This window comes from Hippoglossus hippoglossus, chromosome 8, assembly GCF_009819705.1.
Source record: "Hippoglossus hippoglossus isolate fHipHip1 chromosome 8, fHipHip1.pri, whole genome shotgun sequence".
NCBI classification, from domain to species: Eukaryota; Metazoa; Chordata; class Actinopteri; order Pleuronectiformes; family Pleuronectidae; genus Hippoglossus; species Hippoglossus hippoglossus.
This window is the reverse complement of record NC_047158.1, coordinates 8,650,383-8,666,126: the sequence shown is the minus strand read 5'-3', so window position 1 is coordinate 8,666,126 and position 15,744 is coordinate 8,650,383. Positions and strand designations below refer to the sequence as shown.

The following is a 15,744-nucleotide window of genomic DNA, read 5'->3' as shown; positions in this document are numbered from 1 at the left end:
CAATACGGCTGCCAGCCTGAAACGAATGGTTTCCTCTCCGGTTCGCTTTACAGTTTCATAATCTGGGGTTTGTTTTGGAAACTGCTCATTACAGCTGAGGCTTCTTGCTGCTGCGTGTTAAGATTGATTCGTGTGTGTAAACAAAGCGGCGGCAAAATGAAACTGTAAATGATTAGCTGTCTGAATGTGTCCTTCGGGGATTGTTTAAATCAAGCTGTGTGGGTTCTGGGAAGAAGAAAAAAAAAAGTGGAGATTGTGTATCTTTGAAGGCAGCGTGTTAAACGATCATTTGCAAGTCTAATAAATCTGTTCCTCTATGTAGACTGTTCAGATGGTGTATTGATCCAGTGATGCAGAAGCAGCGTATAGTGAGCTGCAGCAGCCAAAATAAGCAACAGTACTCATTTCAAAACACCTTCAAAGAAAAGCTCTCGCAGGCATTGAGGTTTCTGGGATTTTCTTTGCTGGATGCACCACTTATAAAGAAACACCTACACTGTTCATATCAGAACTCAAAGCATCAAAGTTATGTACTGAAATACAGATTTTCCTCTTTTCCAGGTGTTGCATACACACATTTTGGAGGCCATCTTGCACCAGCGGCCCAGAGGACACTCCCCTGACGCAGTTTGGGGATGGAGTGCCTTGCTCAGGTGCAAATCAGCAAAGTTTAGATGGTGTGAACAGAGAATTGCACACTCATATTCCTCATCCTTTGTGTTACAGCACATATGGGGTCTCAGACGCTCCTGTGAAGTCAGAGTCTCTGCACGTCATCGGCCCACTGCTTTCAGTTTGAGATCCAACAGGTACAATTTATATTCTGGTTTTACCCACACAGTTTATTGGAGGTTACAAAGGCAGATGACAGTAGTGTGTGAATTTGTGTGGACATTTGGCTAACCCACACTGACACCTAGTGGCTCATAGAGGCAAATGATTTATATTTAATAATCTGTTAATCGCATCAAGAGGGAAACAGGGAAATAGAGCTAATACTACTAAAAATAACCTCTTGTAAAACATTGGAATAATTACATATGTTATTTGAAATCATTCATATCGATATAATATCATATTACCAGTGGTGGAGGAAGTGCTCAAACGTTTTAATTAAGTTAAAGTACAAATAGATAGACAGAAATGTACACAAGTAAAAGTAAAGTACCACATTAACATTTCTACCTGAGTAAAAGTAAGTAAGTTCTTGCTTTAAAATATACTTGCAAAGTATTAAAAGTGAAAGTGCTTGCAGAGTGTAGCCTATTCCCTAATACAAAGGTCTAATACATCATTATGGCTGAGACTCTGCAGTGACTTCCTCTCAATCCATTTCAGGTGTTGTTTTCTGCACCAGTGATGCGAGATTAGATCATTAATCCCCCTCTTGTTATTTTGATTACTTTTAGAAAATATTTAAAAAAAAACAATGTTACATATAACACAACACATTGTAAAAATGTAACCGAGTAGAAATAATTGCTGATATATGTAGAGGAGTGAAAGTGTAAAGTACCCCGAAGATAAATCAGTTCAAGTTAAGTACAGATAAAATGAAAAACGTACTTAAATACAGTAAAAAAGTAAATGTACTTTGTTTCATCCCACCACAGCACACATGTTACTGCATCACAAAATTATTTCCAATGAAAAGCATTTTTAAAAAGCTAAAAGAGCGTTCATGACAAACCGTCTTCATGACAACACGTCAAGCCGTGGTGATGGTTAAATTTGTCTTACTGTTGACTTCATGTTGTGCTTTTGTTTCTGTGTAATGGGCTTTAGCACACTGCTGCTGCCTCATTGGCTTGTGTTCATGTATGTAGAATCTTAAATTGCACAGTATTGGTTTCTCTAAAAGAGTTCCGACTCGCAAACAGACTGGAATAAAAATAAAGATTAAAACTGACGTACAGTGAGAAATAAAACACACAGAGCTCTGTGGTTGGTTCCTCAGTCGAGGAGGTCAGGGAAGTTATCTTGGCAGTATTCTTCAAAGTTGAAGTTGTCCAAAGTGAAAGGGACATCCTTCCACTTCTTCTTAGTCACCCTGCCATCAGGCGTCTGCAGGAACAAATGCTTAATGGCCAGATTGGGCAGCAGGGCGATGTCCTTGTACTTCATCTCAAATCCCCATTTCTGTGAATTTACATAAGAATAACACTCAGATCCCGCCACGCAATCAGCGCTAACATCAGCTCTATCAACAAGCTGCCTAGAGCAGGAAAGTTTCAGTATCTGAGTCTCGAATCAATATTTGGCAGAAGGTCCAACATACCTGGCTGCATTTGCCGTTATTGCAGCTGATAATCCGCCCAGGCTCCCAGTCCTCAAAACTCTTTGGTAGCCTCGACTGCTCTCCCACTTTGTAGTGTTTCCTGAGAACAGAGACCAGATTAGAGCAGTGAAGATGTAGTGTAAAGACTGAGGTATTAATGTGAATTTGGATGCACTATTGTTCCCAAAGGAGTTCAACTCACTTAAAGGCCGGATTGACATTGACATGGTGCATATTGTCGATGAGTTTAATGTCACTGCCAGAGGCCACAGGCTTGAAACAGTTTCGACACAGGAGCTGGATACTGGAAGCGGTGTAGAGACTCCTCTTCTGCATTTCACAGCTCTCTTTAATTCTACTTTTATTGACAGTTTCTGTCTGTATCTCAGTTATCTGGAGCCAAAGAAGAATAAAAGGTAAGAAAACACTGAGAACTGGGAGCACAGAATAAGAATGAACAGAGGGCCGCAGCCTCACCTTTCTGCGAAACTCTTCAGGGCTCATATCTTGGACCCGAGCGATGGCTTTCGCAGTCAGCTCCTCCAGATATTCGTTGGTGACCTCTCTGCGCTCCTCCCGCCCCCCTTTTAAGGCGACCACTGAATATTTGCTGTCTTGCGCTCTGGCACGTCCGCTGGCCTGCTGCTGGGCGATCTCATTTGTAAGCAGGCCGTAGCGCACCACCAGGTTGCATTCAGGAATGTCGAGGCCCTCCTCAGCCACGCTGGTGGAGATGAGCAGGTTGAGACTGCCCTGTCGGAAATGGCAGATCGTGTCGGCCTGCTCGCTCTGCAAGGTGTAAGTGTAAGAAAAGCAAGTTAGGTCACACTAAACATAAATTGGTACGATCTAAAGCTCATTATACATCAGCACACCTGTGTCATGTAAGTGATGCCGTTGCCAGCCCCGGTCAGGACGTCTGCCTTGACGCCAGCTTCCTGTAAGGCTCTGTTGTTGAGGACCCAATCTTTCAGGCAGTGGATGCTTTTACGTGTTTTGCTGAAGAGGATCCCCTTTGACTGCACACCCGAACCGAACTGTTTCAGCAGAACGCTCTCGAGTTTGGCCATCTTTGGGTTCTCGTAGCGAGAATCTCCTGCAAGTTTCCTCAAATCCGCCTGATTCTCTGCGTAACAAAAAAATGTTTTTTTATAGCCGTTTTCAGTGACCTGCAAATTGAAGGTTCAGTGTGTATAATTGAGTGACATCTAGTGGTGAAGTTGCATGTTGCAGCTAAATACTCCTCACCCTTCCCTTACAAATATGGAGGACAACCTGGGGTAGCCTTCAGTTGTCATAAAAACTCAAAAGATGTTTGTCCAGTTTGGACGACTGTAAAAACATGGCGACCTCCTTTAGAGAGGACCCCCTCCTGATGTAAATATAAGATTTTATATATGAAGGGCTCATTTTAGGGTAAAGGAAACAACAATTTGTATATTTTAAATGAAACACATTAGTGAAAACATCACTAGGATTTTTTTTATATATAATTTCTGCCAATAGATTCCTTTCACCTAAATCTTACACACTGGACCTTTTAAGTCAGGAGAAATGGGTCCGGACTTTACCCGCAGTTTGCTTTTCACACATGCACAACGCAGTGGGAGGTTCTCTGCACAGACACGTTCACAACAGCAACAGATTCTCTACATCATTCAGACGAGAGGTGGAGCAGCCGGGTGCAGCAGACAGAGGCCGGAGGTAACATATTAATTCCGTTGTGGAGATCACGTGATTGTCTTCACAACACACAGACACTGGTGTTGAGTCTTATCACCACCAGTTTTTCTCCAGCAGATATTTGTTTTCTTTAAATTTTTTTTCATTATTGCATCTGTCGCATCTTAGAAGCGTGATCACATCGGATTCTGCAGACTTTCTGCTGACTCTATTCTAAGAGGCCAGGCGGGGGAGAAAGTCTGCAGATAATCCAGAGGCTCTCACTTGGACATTTGCTTTCACACAAGCACCTCCTCTGCAGAAAGTGCAAAGAATCTCCGCAGTTGAGTGAATGTCTCAAAGCAGCTTTGGTTTGCGAACATGTGTGTGAGATACAACATGAATTCAATTCAGTGATGAAAATGTCTGTATTCCCACCTTGGAAAATTCCCACCAGGAAGAGGTCTGTTTCGTCGATTGCTGTGTTGGACTTAGAGATGTAGAACTCCTCCAGGCTGCTGTAAGCATCCATCATACGCAGGGTATCGTTGATGAGCAGGGCATCGTTGTACTGTCTGAGGTGGAGAGCACATTGTGCGAGCTTTCTGTTGTCCTCTCTTACCCCTAATACATTCAAACAGATGACGTATGGGTGGCATTGACATTAAAACAGCCTTAAATTAGAGGACGAAAAAACGGAAACATACCTCGCTGCTCTAAAATCACCACATCTGTCTCGTACTCCTGCGTGCCACACTCTCTCAGTCTGAAGTCTGCAGGTAAGTTCATGTGCTCTTGGATCCTCTGCATCATCCGCTTCAGATCATCCCCAAACGGATCCTAAAAGAACCAAATATGGTTCAAATTGTTCAAATATGATAGAATCTGAATGTGTCAGTTTCCAAATGAGTTTTTTTTTTGTTTTACCTCAGGCCTGTTCTCGACGATGTCAAATGTCTTGATGGGTCTCGGCACCTTCTTCTTCAACTCAGGGGCATAGTTCTTGGTTGAAACTATGGATGAGTCCAGGTTGGCACAAATCTGAGACGGAGAGAGAGGAAGATTGTCAGGGAATTGGTTACGTACTGACCTTTTATATCGTATATGAAAAATAATATGCCTGACCAAAACTAAGTCTAAAAGGCCTCTGCAGGAATGATTCAAATAAGATGTTAAATGTTTTGTGCTGGGAGTTTCCATCCTGTCTCTGGCATTGGGATAAGACATTAAGACAGTCTCCGTCCTCAAGAAGATAATAAAAATCCTGGCATGACTTCTAGTGATCCAGACTTGTAATCTGCTCCCTCCCATTTGGTGTAACACTGGGATGTTCTGTGCTTCAAGCTTTTTGGTTTGACTGTGACTGCGCGCACCTTGGACCAAAATCAAGGAAGGACAACTGTGGCTTGTGAAGTAAATCTTTTTTATTTACCACTGGAAACACTGATTAGAATTTCAGCCATCTTTCATCAAAAAACATGCAGAAGATTTGTCTTCATTAAACATGAAGAAGAACAGAGATGTGGGACATCACACAGACATGACAAGAGAGACCCTGACCTGCAGGACGTGCTCCACGGCCTTCTCCAGCATCCTAGCGCCCCCTGTCCCTGGCGATGCAGTGAGACCCAGGATCTGCGGCAACGGACGCTCTCCCTTCAACTTTTTCTCCATGTAGCAACTCATGATCTTGTTGTAGACCGACTCCTTCTGGGTGTGATGACACTCATCAACTATCAGTAGAGTGATATCTGCGGGGAACCACAAAAACTCAGTTGATCATGTCATTACGAAATCACAATCAAGGCTGTTAAAACTAACTTTCACTGACCCGAGAGCTCAACATGTTTGGTTTCCTCGCTGTTGGTCAGAGCGTTGTACAAGATCTGTGCTGTGCAGATGACCACGTCCGAGTCCTGCACCACTTTTCCGAAGAGGTCCTTCAACTCGCTCTCTCCACTCACTGGCACCAGGGTGTAGTCGCAGCCCAGATGAGGCTTGAACTCTTTGGTGTAATGTTGGTCTACAAGGTGAACCTGCAGCACACAATACAGAAAACCTCACTGTATTTGTTCTGCCTCTAGCCACACTGGTTGAAAAATGCTGTGTTCATCTTGTCTGTTTGGTGCATTCTGGGTACCTTGTTGACCAGGACCACCACCTTGGCATGCTGTGTGGTTTCCAGGTGTCTCTTGGCCACGTACACAGCAGCTCGCGTCTTTCCGCCTCCAGTCGGCAGCCAGATGATCACGTTCTCTCCCTGAAGAGCCTCTTCCACCACTTCCTGCTGGTATGAATACAGTCCGAACTCTGCCATCCTCAACTTTACTCCTGTTTGACAACACATCAGAGTCCTACAATCATCACCAAAATACTGCAGGGAAGAAATTAACACTGGATTATACATTGACAGTGTTTTGAACACGGACACCACACAGTCAAAATAAAAGCCACTAATTTATCTATCATCTGCTGGAAAAGAAGCTGGATTGTTATGTACTCACCAGTCAACTGTGGAGAGGTGTGTGGTATCCCCAGCTTCTCCTGGTCCACTATCACCACCCACTCTAGGTGGTGGATCTTTTATAATTGTGTTGTGATCAGCTGTGTGAGGAGGACAGGAAACGAAAGTACAAGCCCATAGAATCTGACGATGGCCCCACTGAGGGAGGCTTTTGAGGGTCAACAGAGAGTCATCATTGTGCAGTGACATAGGAAGCTTAAACTATGCCGTCCTATAATATTTCTTACATAATCCTTTTTTTTTAAAGCAATATCCACACCTATTGTTTAAATATGAATCTATGCCGTTTACTCTATTAGCGACCTATAGCAGACATGTTCTGTCAATCATCAATGTTGTTGATGATTGGCATGAACCCTCACGGGGCCCTATCTGGTTCTCATTACATCAGGGAAACGAAACCTACAACAGTCACTGTTTTAACTCTTAGTTCTCTGTTCTGTGATTTTTGATTTCATCTGCAAGTCATTGTTTTGCAGGACTTTAGCACTTGGGTGGTTTCTGTACCTTACTGAAAGTTGACTTAATCCATACTGACAATACACAAGGATAAATATTAAAGAAAGAGGCAGGTATTATAGCTTAAAGGAAAAACAGCAAGGAGCACTTTGAAGTGACAAAAATGCAGCATGGACTGTATTTTCTCTGCTGATAGTTTGGTTCTTTAGAGCGTAAAATGTATGAAATATTACACATGAAGCTTCTGGAGCAACCAGATGAACAGGGTTATCCAATCAAAGATGATTTCCTCATCAATAAACCTCGATAAAAAGAATTAGGGTTAGTGTGTAAACGAAGCGGCGGCACAATGAAACTGTAAATGATTAGCTGTCTGACTGTGTCCTTTGGGGATTGCTAAAATCAAGCTGTGTGGGTTCTGGGAAGAAAAGAAAAAAAGTGGAGATTGTGTATCTTTGAAGGCAGCGTGTTAAACGATCATTTGCAAGTCTAATAAATCTGTTCCTCTATGCCATAGGTCACTAACAGGCGGACCGCGGTCCGAGTCCGGACCCAGAAGCCGTCCCGAACGGACCCGGACCTACAGCCAAAACAGAAGGTTATGATTTAAAACCTGACGGGGCGCTTCTATTTGTAACCGGCGCAGCTTTTGTAGTCTTTACGGTAGTGGTTTAGCGGATGAGGAAACGCACAGACCAATTGAATGCGAGTTAAGCCATCCCACGTGATACTACTCAGCCAATCAAGTCTGTGCATTCCAGAGGGTAAACATTGCGACTCAACAGTGTGGACAGATGAGAGAGTTAGAGCCAAGTTACACATGAACGTGGGTTAGGGTTAGAACTGTCATGAACTTTGACAGTCAGGTATTTAGTGCATGCAGATGTTGATACAACTGCTAGACTACTTAAATATATATCACACTAAATAGTTGGACATTATGATCTTCCGGACCTTTGCTTCAAGAAATTTTCTCTAACTGGACCTCTTTAAATTTTAGTTGAATACCCCTGGTCTAGATGGTGTGAACAGAGAATTGCACACTCATATTCCTCATCCTTTGTGTTACAGCACATATGGGGTCTCAGACGCTCCTGTGAAGTCAGAGTCTCTGCACGTCATCAGCCCACTGCTTTCAGTTTGAGATCCAACAGGTACAATTTCTATTCTGGTTTTACCCACACAGTTTATTGGAGGTTACAAAGGCAGATGACAGTAGTGTGTGAATTTGTGTGGACATTTGGCTAACCCACACTGACACCTAGTGGCTCATAGAGGCAAATGATTTATATTTAATAATCTGTTAATTGCATCAAGAGGGAAACAGGGAAATAGAGCTAATACTACTAAAAATAACCTCTTGTAAAACATTGGAATAATTACATATGTTATTTGAGATCATTCATATCGATATAATATCATATTACCAGTGGTGGAGGAAGTGCTCAAACATTTGACTTAAGTTAAAGTACAAATAGATAGACAAAAATGTACACAAGTAAAAGTAAAGTACCACATTAACTTTTCTACCTGAGTAAAAGTAAGTAAGTTCTTGCTTTAAAATATACTTGCAAAGTATTAAAAGTGAAAGTGCTTGCAGAGTGTAGCCTATTCCCTAATACAAAGGTCTAATACATCATTATGGCTGAGACTCTGCAGTGACTTCCTCTCAATCCATTTCAGGTGTTGTTTTCTGCACCAGTGATGCGAGATTAGATCATTAATCCCCCTCTTGTTATTTTGATTACTTTTAGAAAATATAATGTAACCAAGTAGAAATAATTGCTGATATATGTAGAGGAGTAAAAGTGTAAAGTACGCAAAGATAAATCAGTCCAAGTTAAGTACAGATACGTGAAAAACGTACTTAAATACAGTAAAAAAAGTAAATGTACTTTGTTTCATCCCACCACAGCACACGTTACTGCATCATAAAATTATTTCCAATTAAAAGCATTTAAAAAAAGCTAAAAGAGCGTTCATGATAAATCGTCTTCACGACAACACGTCAAGCCATGGTGATGGTTAAATTTGTCTTACTGTTGACTTCATGTTGTGCTTTTGTTTCTGCGCTTGAGTTAAAGCACGGAAAATACACGCAGAACCATGCAAAGCCCCAGTGGGCCGTGGGCGTAAACAAAGCTGTCATGCTAATTTCAAGCATGATCGATGTGTAATGGGCTTTAGCACACTGCTGCTGCCTCATTGGCCCCGCAGCATAAATAAGTGCAAGCACGTGTGGAGCATATTTTAGAGTGGCTTGTGTTCATGTATGAAGAATCTCAAACTGCACAGTATTGGTTTCTCTAAAAGAGTTCCGGCTCGCAAACACACACAGACTGGAATAAAAATAAAGATTAAAACTGACGTACAGTGAGAAATAAAACACACAGAGCTCTGTGGTTGGTTCCTCAGTCGAAGAGGTCAGGGAAGTTTTCTTGACAGTATTCTTCAAAGTTGAAGTTGTCCAAAGTGAAAGGGACATCCTTCCACTTCTTCTTAGTCACCCTGCCATCAGGTGTCTGCAGGACCAAATGCTTAATGGCCAGATTGGGCAGCAGGGCGATGTCCTTGTACTTCATCTCAAATCCCCATTGCTGTGAATTTACATAAGAATAACACTCAGATCCCGCCATGCAATCAGCGCTAACATCAGCTCTATCAACAAGCTGCCTAGAGCAGGAAAGTTTCAGTATCTGAGTCTCAAATCAATATTTGGCAGAAGGTCCAACATACCTGGCTGCATTTGCCGTTATTGCAGCTGATAATCCGCCCAGGCTCCCAGTCCTCAAAACTCTTTGGTAGCATCAACTGCCCTCCCACTTTGTAGTGTTTCCTGAGAACAGAGACAAGATTAGAGCAGTGAAGATGTAGTGTAAAGACTGAGGTATTAATGTGCATTTGGATGAACTCTCCTTCCCAAAGGAGTTCAACTCACTTAAATGCCGGATTGACATTGACATGGTGCACATTGTCGATGAGTTTAATGTCACTGCCAGAGGCCACAGGCTTGAAACAGTTTCGACACAGGAGCTGGATACTGGAAGCGGTGTAGAGACTCCTCTTCTGCATTTCACTGCTGTCTTTTATTCTACTTTTATTGACAGTTTGTGTCTGTATCTCAGTTATCTGGAGCCAAAGAAGAATAAAAGGTAAGAAAACACTGAGAACTGGGAGCACAGAATAAGAATGAACAGAGGGCCGCAGCCTCACCTTTCCGCGAAACTCTTTGGGGCTCATATCTTGGACCTGAGCGATGGCTTTTGCAGTCAGCTCCTCCAGATATTCGTTGGTGAGCTCTCTGCGTACCTCCCGCCCCCCTTTTAAGGCGACCACTGAATACTTGCTGTCTTGCGCTCTGGCACGTCCGCTGGCCTGCTGCTGGGCGATCTCATTTGTAAGCAGGCCGTAGCGCACCACCAGGTTGCATTCAGGAATGTCAAGGCCCTCCTCAGCCACGCTGGTGGAGATGAGCAGGTTGAGACTGCCCTGTCGGAAATGGCAGATCGTGTCGGCCTGCTCGCTCTGCAAGGTGTAAGTGTAAGAAAAGCATGTTAGGTCACACTAAACATAAATTGGTACGATCTAAAGCTCATTATACATCAGCACACCTGTGTCATGTAAGTGATGCCGTTGCCAGCCCCGGTCAGGACGTCTGCCTTGACGCCAGCTTCCTGTAAGGCTCTGTTGTTGAGGACCCAATCTTTCAGGCAGTGGATGCTTTTACGTGTTTTGCTGAAGAGGATCCCCTTTGACTGCACACCCGAACCGAACTGTTTCAGCAGAACGCTCTCAAGTTTGGCCATCTTTGGGTTCTCGTAGCGAGAATCTCTTGCAAATTTCCTCAAATCCGCCTGATTCTCTGCGTAACAAAAAAAGGGTTTTTTATAGCCGTTTTCAGTGACCTGCAAATTAAAGGTGCAGTGTGTATAATTGAGTGACATCTAGTGGTGAAGTTGCATTATTGCATCTGTCGCATCTTAGAAGCGTGATCACATCGGATTCTGCAGACTTTCTGCTGACTCTATTCTAAGAGGCCAGGCGGGGGAGAAAGTCTGCAGATAATCCAGAGGCTCTCACGTGGACATTTGCTTTCACACAAGCACCTCCTCTGCAGAAAGTGCAAAGAATCTCCGCAGTTGAGTGAATGTCTCAAAGCAGCTTTGGTTTGCGAACATGTGTGTGAGATACAACATAAATTCAATTCAGTGATGAAAATGTCTGTATTCCCACCTTGGAAAATTCCCACCAGGAAGAGGTCTGTTTTGTCGATTGCTGTTTTGGACTTAGAGATGTAGAACTCCTCCAGGCTGCTGTAAGCATCCATCATACGCAGGGTATCGTTGATGAGCAGGGCATCGTTGTACTGTCTGAGGTGGAGAGCACATTGTGCAAGCTTTCTGTTGTTCTCTCTTACCCCTAATACATTCAAACAGATGACGTATGGGTGGCATTGAAATTAAAACAGCCTTAAATTAGAGAACGAAAAACGGAAACATACCTCGCTGCTCTAAAATCACCACATCTGCCTCGTACTCCTGCGTGCCACACTCTCTCAGTCTGAAGTCTGCAGGTAAGTTCATGTGCTCTTGGATCCTCTGCATCATCCGCTTCAGATCATCCCCAAACGGATCCTAAAAGAACCAAATATGGTTCAAATTGTTCAAATATGATAGAGTCTGAATGTGCCAGTTTCCAAATGAGGTTTTTTTTTTTTTTCACCTCAGGCCTGTTCTCGACGATGTCAAATGTCTTGATGGGTCTCGGCACCTTCTTCTTCAACTCAGGGGCATAGTTCTTGGTTGAAACTATGGATGAGTCCAGGTTGGCACAAATCTGAGGCGGAGAGAGAGGAAGATTGTCAGGGAATTGGTTACGTACTGACCTTTTATATCGTGTATGAAAAATAATATGCCTGACCAAAATTATGTCTCAAAGGCCTCTGCAGGAATGATTCAAATAAGACGTTTAATGTTTTGTGCTGGGAGTTTCCATCCCGTCTCTGGCATTGGGGATAAGACATTAAGACAGTCGCCGTCCTCAAGAAGATAATAAAAATCCTGGCATGACTTCTAGTGATCCAGACTTGTAATCTGCTCCCTCCCATTTGGTGTAACACTGGGATGTTCTGTGCTTCAAGCTTTTTGGTTTGACTGGTTTGACTGTGACTGCGCGCACCTTGGACCAAAATCAAGGAAGGACCACTGGGGCTTGTGAAGTAAATCTTTTTTATTTACCACTGGGAACACCGATTAGAATTTCAGCCATCTTTCATCAAAAAACGTGCAGAAGATTTTTCTTCATTAAACATGAAGAAGAACAGAGATGTGGGACATCACACAGACATGACAAGAGAGACCCTGACCTGTAGGACGTGCTCCACGGCCTTCTCCAGGATCCTAGCGCCCCCCGTCCCTGGCGATGCAGTGAGACCCAGGATCTGCGGCAATGGACGCTCTCCATTCAACTTTTTCTCCATGTAGAAACTCATGATCTGGTTGTAGACCGACTTCTTGTGGGTGTGGTGACACTCATCAACTATCAGTAGAGTGATATCTGCAGGGAACCACAAAAGCTCAGTTGATCATCTCATTATGAAATCACAATCAAGGCTGTTAAAACTAACTTTCACTGACCCGAGAGCTCAACATGTTTGGTTTCCTCGCTGTTGGTCAGAGCGTTGTACAAGATCTGTGCTGTGCAGATGACCACGTCCGAGTCCTGCACCACTTTTCCGAAGAGGTCCTTCAAGTCGCTCTCTCCACTCACTGGCACCAGGGTGTAGTCGCAGCCCAGATGAGGCTTGAACTCTTTGGTGTAATGTTGGTCTACAAGGTGAACCTGCAGCACACAATACAGAAAACCCCACTGTATTTGTTCTGCCTCTAGCCACACTGGTTGAAAAATGCTGTGTTCATCTTGTCTGTTTGGTGCATTCTGGGTACCTTGTTGACCAGGACCACCACCTTGGCGTGCTGTGTGGTTTCCAGGTGTCTCTTGGCCACGTACACAGCAGCTCGCGTCTTTCCGCCTCCGGTCGGCAGCCAGATGATCACGTTCTCTCCCTGAAGAGCCCTTTCCACCACTTCCTGCTGGTATGAATACAGTCCGAACTCTGCCATCCTCAACTTTACTCCTGTTTGACAACACATCAGAGTCCTACAATCATCACCAAAATACTGCAGGGAAGCAATTAACACTGGATTATACATTGACAGTGTTTTGAACACGGACACCACACTGTCAAAATAAAAGCCACTAATTTATCTATCATCTGCTGGAAAAGAAGCTGGATTGTTATTTACTCACCAGTCAACTGTGGAGAGGTGTGTGGTGTTCCCAGCTTCTCCTGGTCCACTATCACCACCCACTGTAGGTGGTGGGGCTTTTATAGTTGTGTTGTGATCAGCTGTGTGAGGAGGACAGGAAACGAAAGTACAAGCCCATAGAATCTGACGATGGCCCCACTGAGGGAGGCTTTTGAGGGTCAACAGAGAGTCATCATTGTGCAGTGACATAGGAAGCTTAAACTATGCCGTCCTATAATATTTCTTACATAATCATTTTTTATTAAAGCAATATCCACACCTTTTGTTTAAATATGAATCTATGCCGTTTACTCTATTAGCGGCCTATAGCAGACATGTTCTGTTGTTTTGTTGTTGATGATTGGCATGAACCCTCACGGGGCCCTATCTGGTTCTCATTACATCAGGAAAACGAAACCTACAACTGTCACTGTTTTAACTCTTAGTTCTCTGTTCTGTGATTTTTTATTTAATCTGCAAGTCATTGTTTTGCAGGACTTTAGCACTTGGGTGGTTTCTGTACCTAACTGAAAGTTGACATAATCCATACTGACAATACACAAGGATAAATATTAAAGAAAGAGGCAGGTATTATAGCTTAAAGGAAAAACAGCAAGGAGCACTTTGAAGTGACAAAATGCAGCATGGACTGTATTTTCTCTGCTGATAGTTTGGTTCTTTAGAGCGTAAAATGTATGAAATATTACACATGAAGCTTCTGGAGCAACCAGATAAACAGGGTTATCCAATCAAAGATGATTTCCTCATCAATAAACCTTGATAAAAAGTCACAGTTTCTATAATAACAAACCCCAAATATTCCTATCCTTGTATCTTTAGGTCACGATACATTCAGGGTAAAAAGCTGATAAGGACAATCACAGGATCAATCAAGTACAATGTCATTTAGGATGAATAACCTCCATCTGAAAAGACTAAAGGAAAATCACAACAAGGTGTTACGACCCTGAGGTCGTGTGAAAGGTTCTATACATCGGTGTATGTGCTGTTATCTACTGTGCCTGTGGTGTGGATCTCTCTCCCTCTCCCTGCTGTGATGCTTGTGTGTGACATGTTTCAGGTGGTCACTGTGTGTGTAGGTTTGTTTCCATTGGTTCCAACCTCCAAGCTTGCAGGATAAGAGGAGGGCTTCCCCCAGCCCCTGGGGTCTCTCCTCTCCACTGCCAGTCAGACTGCCAGCCAGAATTGTTCCTTGTAAAGTGTCTTAAGAGCTGTGGTTGATGTACCAGCCCGGTTTGGTAGGGCTGGGTAGCATTTTTGTTTAGCCCATATTTTCTCCTGTTTTGGGATTAGGAGTTAGGTTAGTAACGTGTCTTTTTGTTTCTTTAATTTGAGTAGGTGAGTTTAGGTTGTTCGCCTTAAGGTTGTTTTTGTTTGTTGTTTTGCTGTTATCCCACCATGAAGCAAAAAGAGTTAATAAAGCTAAACGGGCTGTAATAATTTGTTGCTGGTTGTTCTTGGGAGCTGAGAAGAGGGGAGACTCATTCATCGTGTTGCGACTGGGTTTTCTCCTGGGCTGGGTCGTAACAAAGTATAAGAAACAAATGCAGTAACTTCTAATATTAATATAAATGCACAATAACATAATAATAAAATACTATCTACTAAAAGTCGAATCTGTGGATAATCATCAACACCAGTCCACCATGTGAATCACTGTCATGTGCCTGTGTACTCAGCATGCCGTGTTAATGATCATCTGTGTGATACAGAGAAACTAAAGTGAAACCTTCTTGCTCCTCCTCTGTCCACAGAATGGTTCTCCCGAGGGAGGCTCTGGAGGAACAACCGAACAGGCTTCGCTGTGCAGTGACAGGACAAGCCTGAACGTCCCTGACAGCTAGTCTGTCACTAACCCTGTACAATCTGTACATGGATGATTTTATAATTATCTTAAACACAGTACATGGCTTACAGATACGGTTTTCTTTAGGCCAGAGAGAGGCATTTGCAAACGGAATCTGGTTCTGCATTCTGTAAACCTTAACTGGGCCCTCCCTCTCTGTGGATTTCTATTTATCAGGAAAGTGAAACCTGCAGCCTGACTTACCAGAAAAAGAAAACTACTCTTAATGCACCATAAGACTCCTATTTGGGCATGAATGCAGGTTCTAACTATTAAAATGCCTGATGTATCCCTGATAATATCAGTTACAGAGTTTCAACCAAAGGGCCTGTAATTTTTTGTTCAGGGAAAACACTAACTTATAATGCTTTTCTTCACCAATGTTATAAACACCCACATAAATGTAGCATATAGTGAATATAAATCCTGATTATATAAATCCAGTGTTGGACAATCAGATATAAACCTTCATCCTCCCTGTTGAAGGGTTTTTAAGGGATTCCTCATGAATCCACATTAAGGGTCTAAGGATAGAGGGTGTTGTGTGTTGTATGGACTGTCAAGGCTTCGAGAAAAATATAAAATATCGGATGAATACAATTGTCTTTATTTCAAAACAAAGACCTAAAGTCGGTCTCCAACTTAA

At 43.0% G+C, this 15,744-nt stretch overlaps 2 protein-coding genes across 4 annotated transcripts; both read right to left on the bottom strand.

Annotated features, from left to right (window-relative positions):
• Nucleotides 1-1,797: 1,797 nt before the first annotated feature.
• On the bottom strand, nucleotides 1,798-7,548 carry LOC117765943 (probable ATP-dependent RNA helicase DHX58). The gene is made up of 12 exons (XM_034592583.1): nucleotides 6,445-7,548; nucleotides 6,081-6,271; nucleotides 5,772-5,976; nucleotides 5,501-5,691; nucleotides 4,868-4,981; nucleotides 4,648-4,780; nucleotides 4,379-4,564; nucleotides 3,154-3,404; nucleotides 2,756-3,067; nucleotides 2,481-2,671; nucleotides 2,279-2,378; nucleotides 1,798-2,139 (listed from the first exon to the last, which is right to left on the bottom strand). Exons 2-12 carry the CDS (start codon nucleotides 6,255-6,257, stop codon nucleotides 1,954-1,956), a joined length of 2,046 nt encoding a protein of 681 aa, XP_034448474.1. The 5' UTR covers nucleotides 6,258-6,271; nucleotides 6,445-7,548; the 3' UTR covers nucleotides 1,798-1,953.
• Nucleotides 7,549-8,991: 1,443 nt separating this feature from the next.
• Nucleotides 8,992-13,354, bottom strand: LOC117765942 (probable ATP-dependent RNA helicase DHX58). 3 transcript variants are annotated; one of them, XM_034592582.1, is made up of 12 exons: nucleotides 12,869-13,045; nucleotides 12,560-12,764; nucleotides 12,289-12,479; nucleotides 11,646-11,759; nucleotides 11,425-11,557; nucleotides 11,157-11,342; nucleotides 10,535-10,785; nucleotides 10,137-10,448; nucleotides 9,862-10,052; nucleotides 9,660-9,759; nucleotides 9,286-9,520; nucleotides 8,992-9,235 (listed from the first exon to the last, which is right to left on the bottom strand). In XM_034592582.1, the coding sequence occupies exons 1-11, from the start codon at nucleotides 13,043-13,045 to the stop codon at nucleotides 9,335-9,337; spliced, it is 2,046 nt and encodes a 681-aa protein (XP_034448473.1). In that variant the 3' UTR covers nucleotides 8,992-9,235; nucleotides 9,286-9,334. The 3 variants fall into 3 exon arrangements, with proteins under 3 accessions (XP_034448473.1, XP_034448472.1, XP_034448471.1); XM_034592580.1 differs by lacking the exon at nucleotides 8,992-9,235 and adding an exon at nucleotides 13,233-13,354 and having other exon boundaries at nucleotides 9,335-9,520; nucleotides 12,869-13,059; XM_034592581.1 differs by having other exon boundaries at nucleotides 8,992-9,520.
• Between the last annotated feature and the right edge of the window lie 2,390 nt (nucleotides 13,355-15,744).

What these genes read in the sequence shown, in the direction of transcription:
- LOC117765942 (XM_034592580.1), bottom strand. Translation starts at nt 13,045, where the DNA reads ATGGCAGAGTTCGGACTGTATTCATACCAGCAGGAAGTGGTGGAAAGG. An exon ending in TGGTGGTCCTGGTCAACAAG is followed by an intron (nt 12,765 to 12,868) that starts GTACCCAGAATG and finishes TGTGTGCTGCAG; the next exon opens with GTTCACCTTGTAGACCAACA. An exon ending in ATAACGGCAAATGCAGCCAG is followed by an intron (nt 9,521 to 9,659) that starts GTATGTTGGACC and finishes GTAAATTCACAG; the next exon opens with CAATGGGGATTTGAGATGAA.
- LOC117765943 (XM_034592583.1), bottom strand. Translation starts at nt 6,257, where the DNA reads ATGGCAGAGTTCGGACTGTATTCATACCAGCAGGAAGTGGTGGAAGAG. An exon ending in TGGTGGTCCTGGTCAACAAG is followed by an intron (nt 5,977 to 6,080) that starts GTACCCAGAATG and finishes TGTGTGCTGCAG; the next exon opens with GTTCACCTTGTAGACCAACA. An exon ending in CAAACATGTTGAGCTCTCGG is followed by an intron (nt 5,692 to 5,771) that starts GTCAGTGAAAGT and finishes GGTTCCCCGCAG; the next exon opens with ATATCACTCTACTGATAGTT.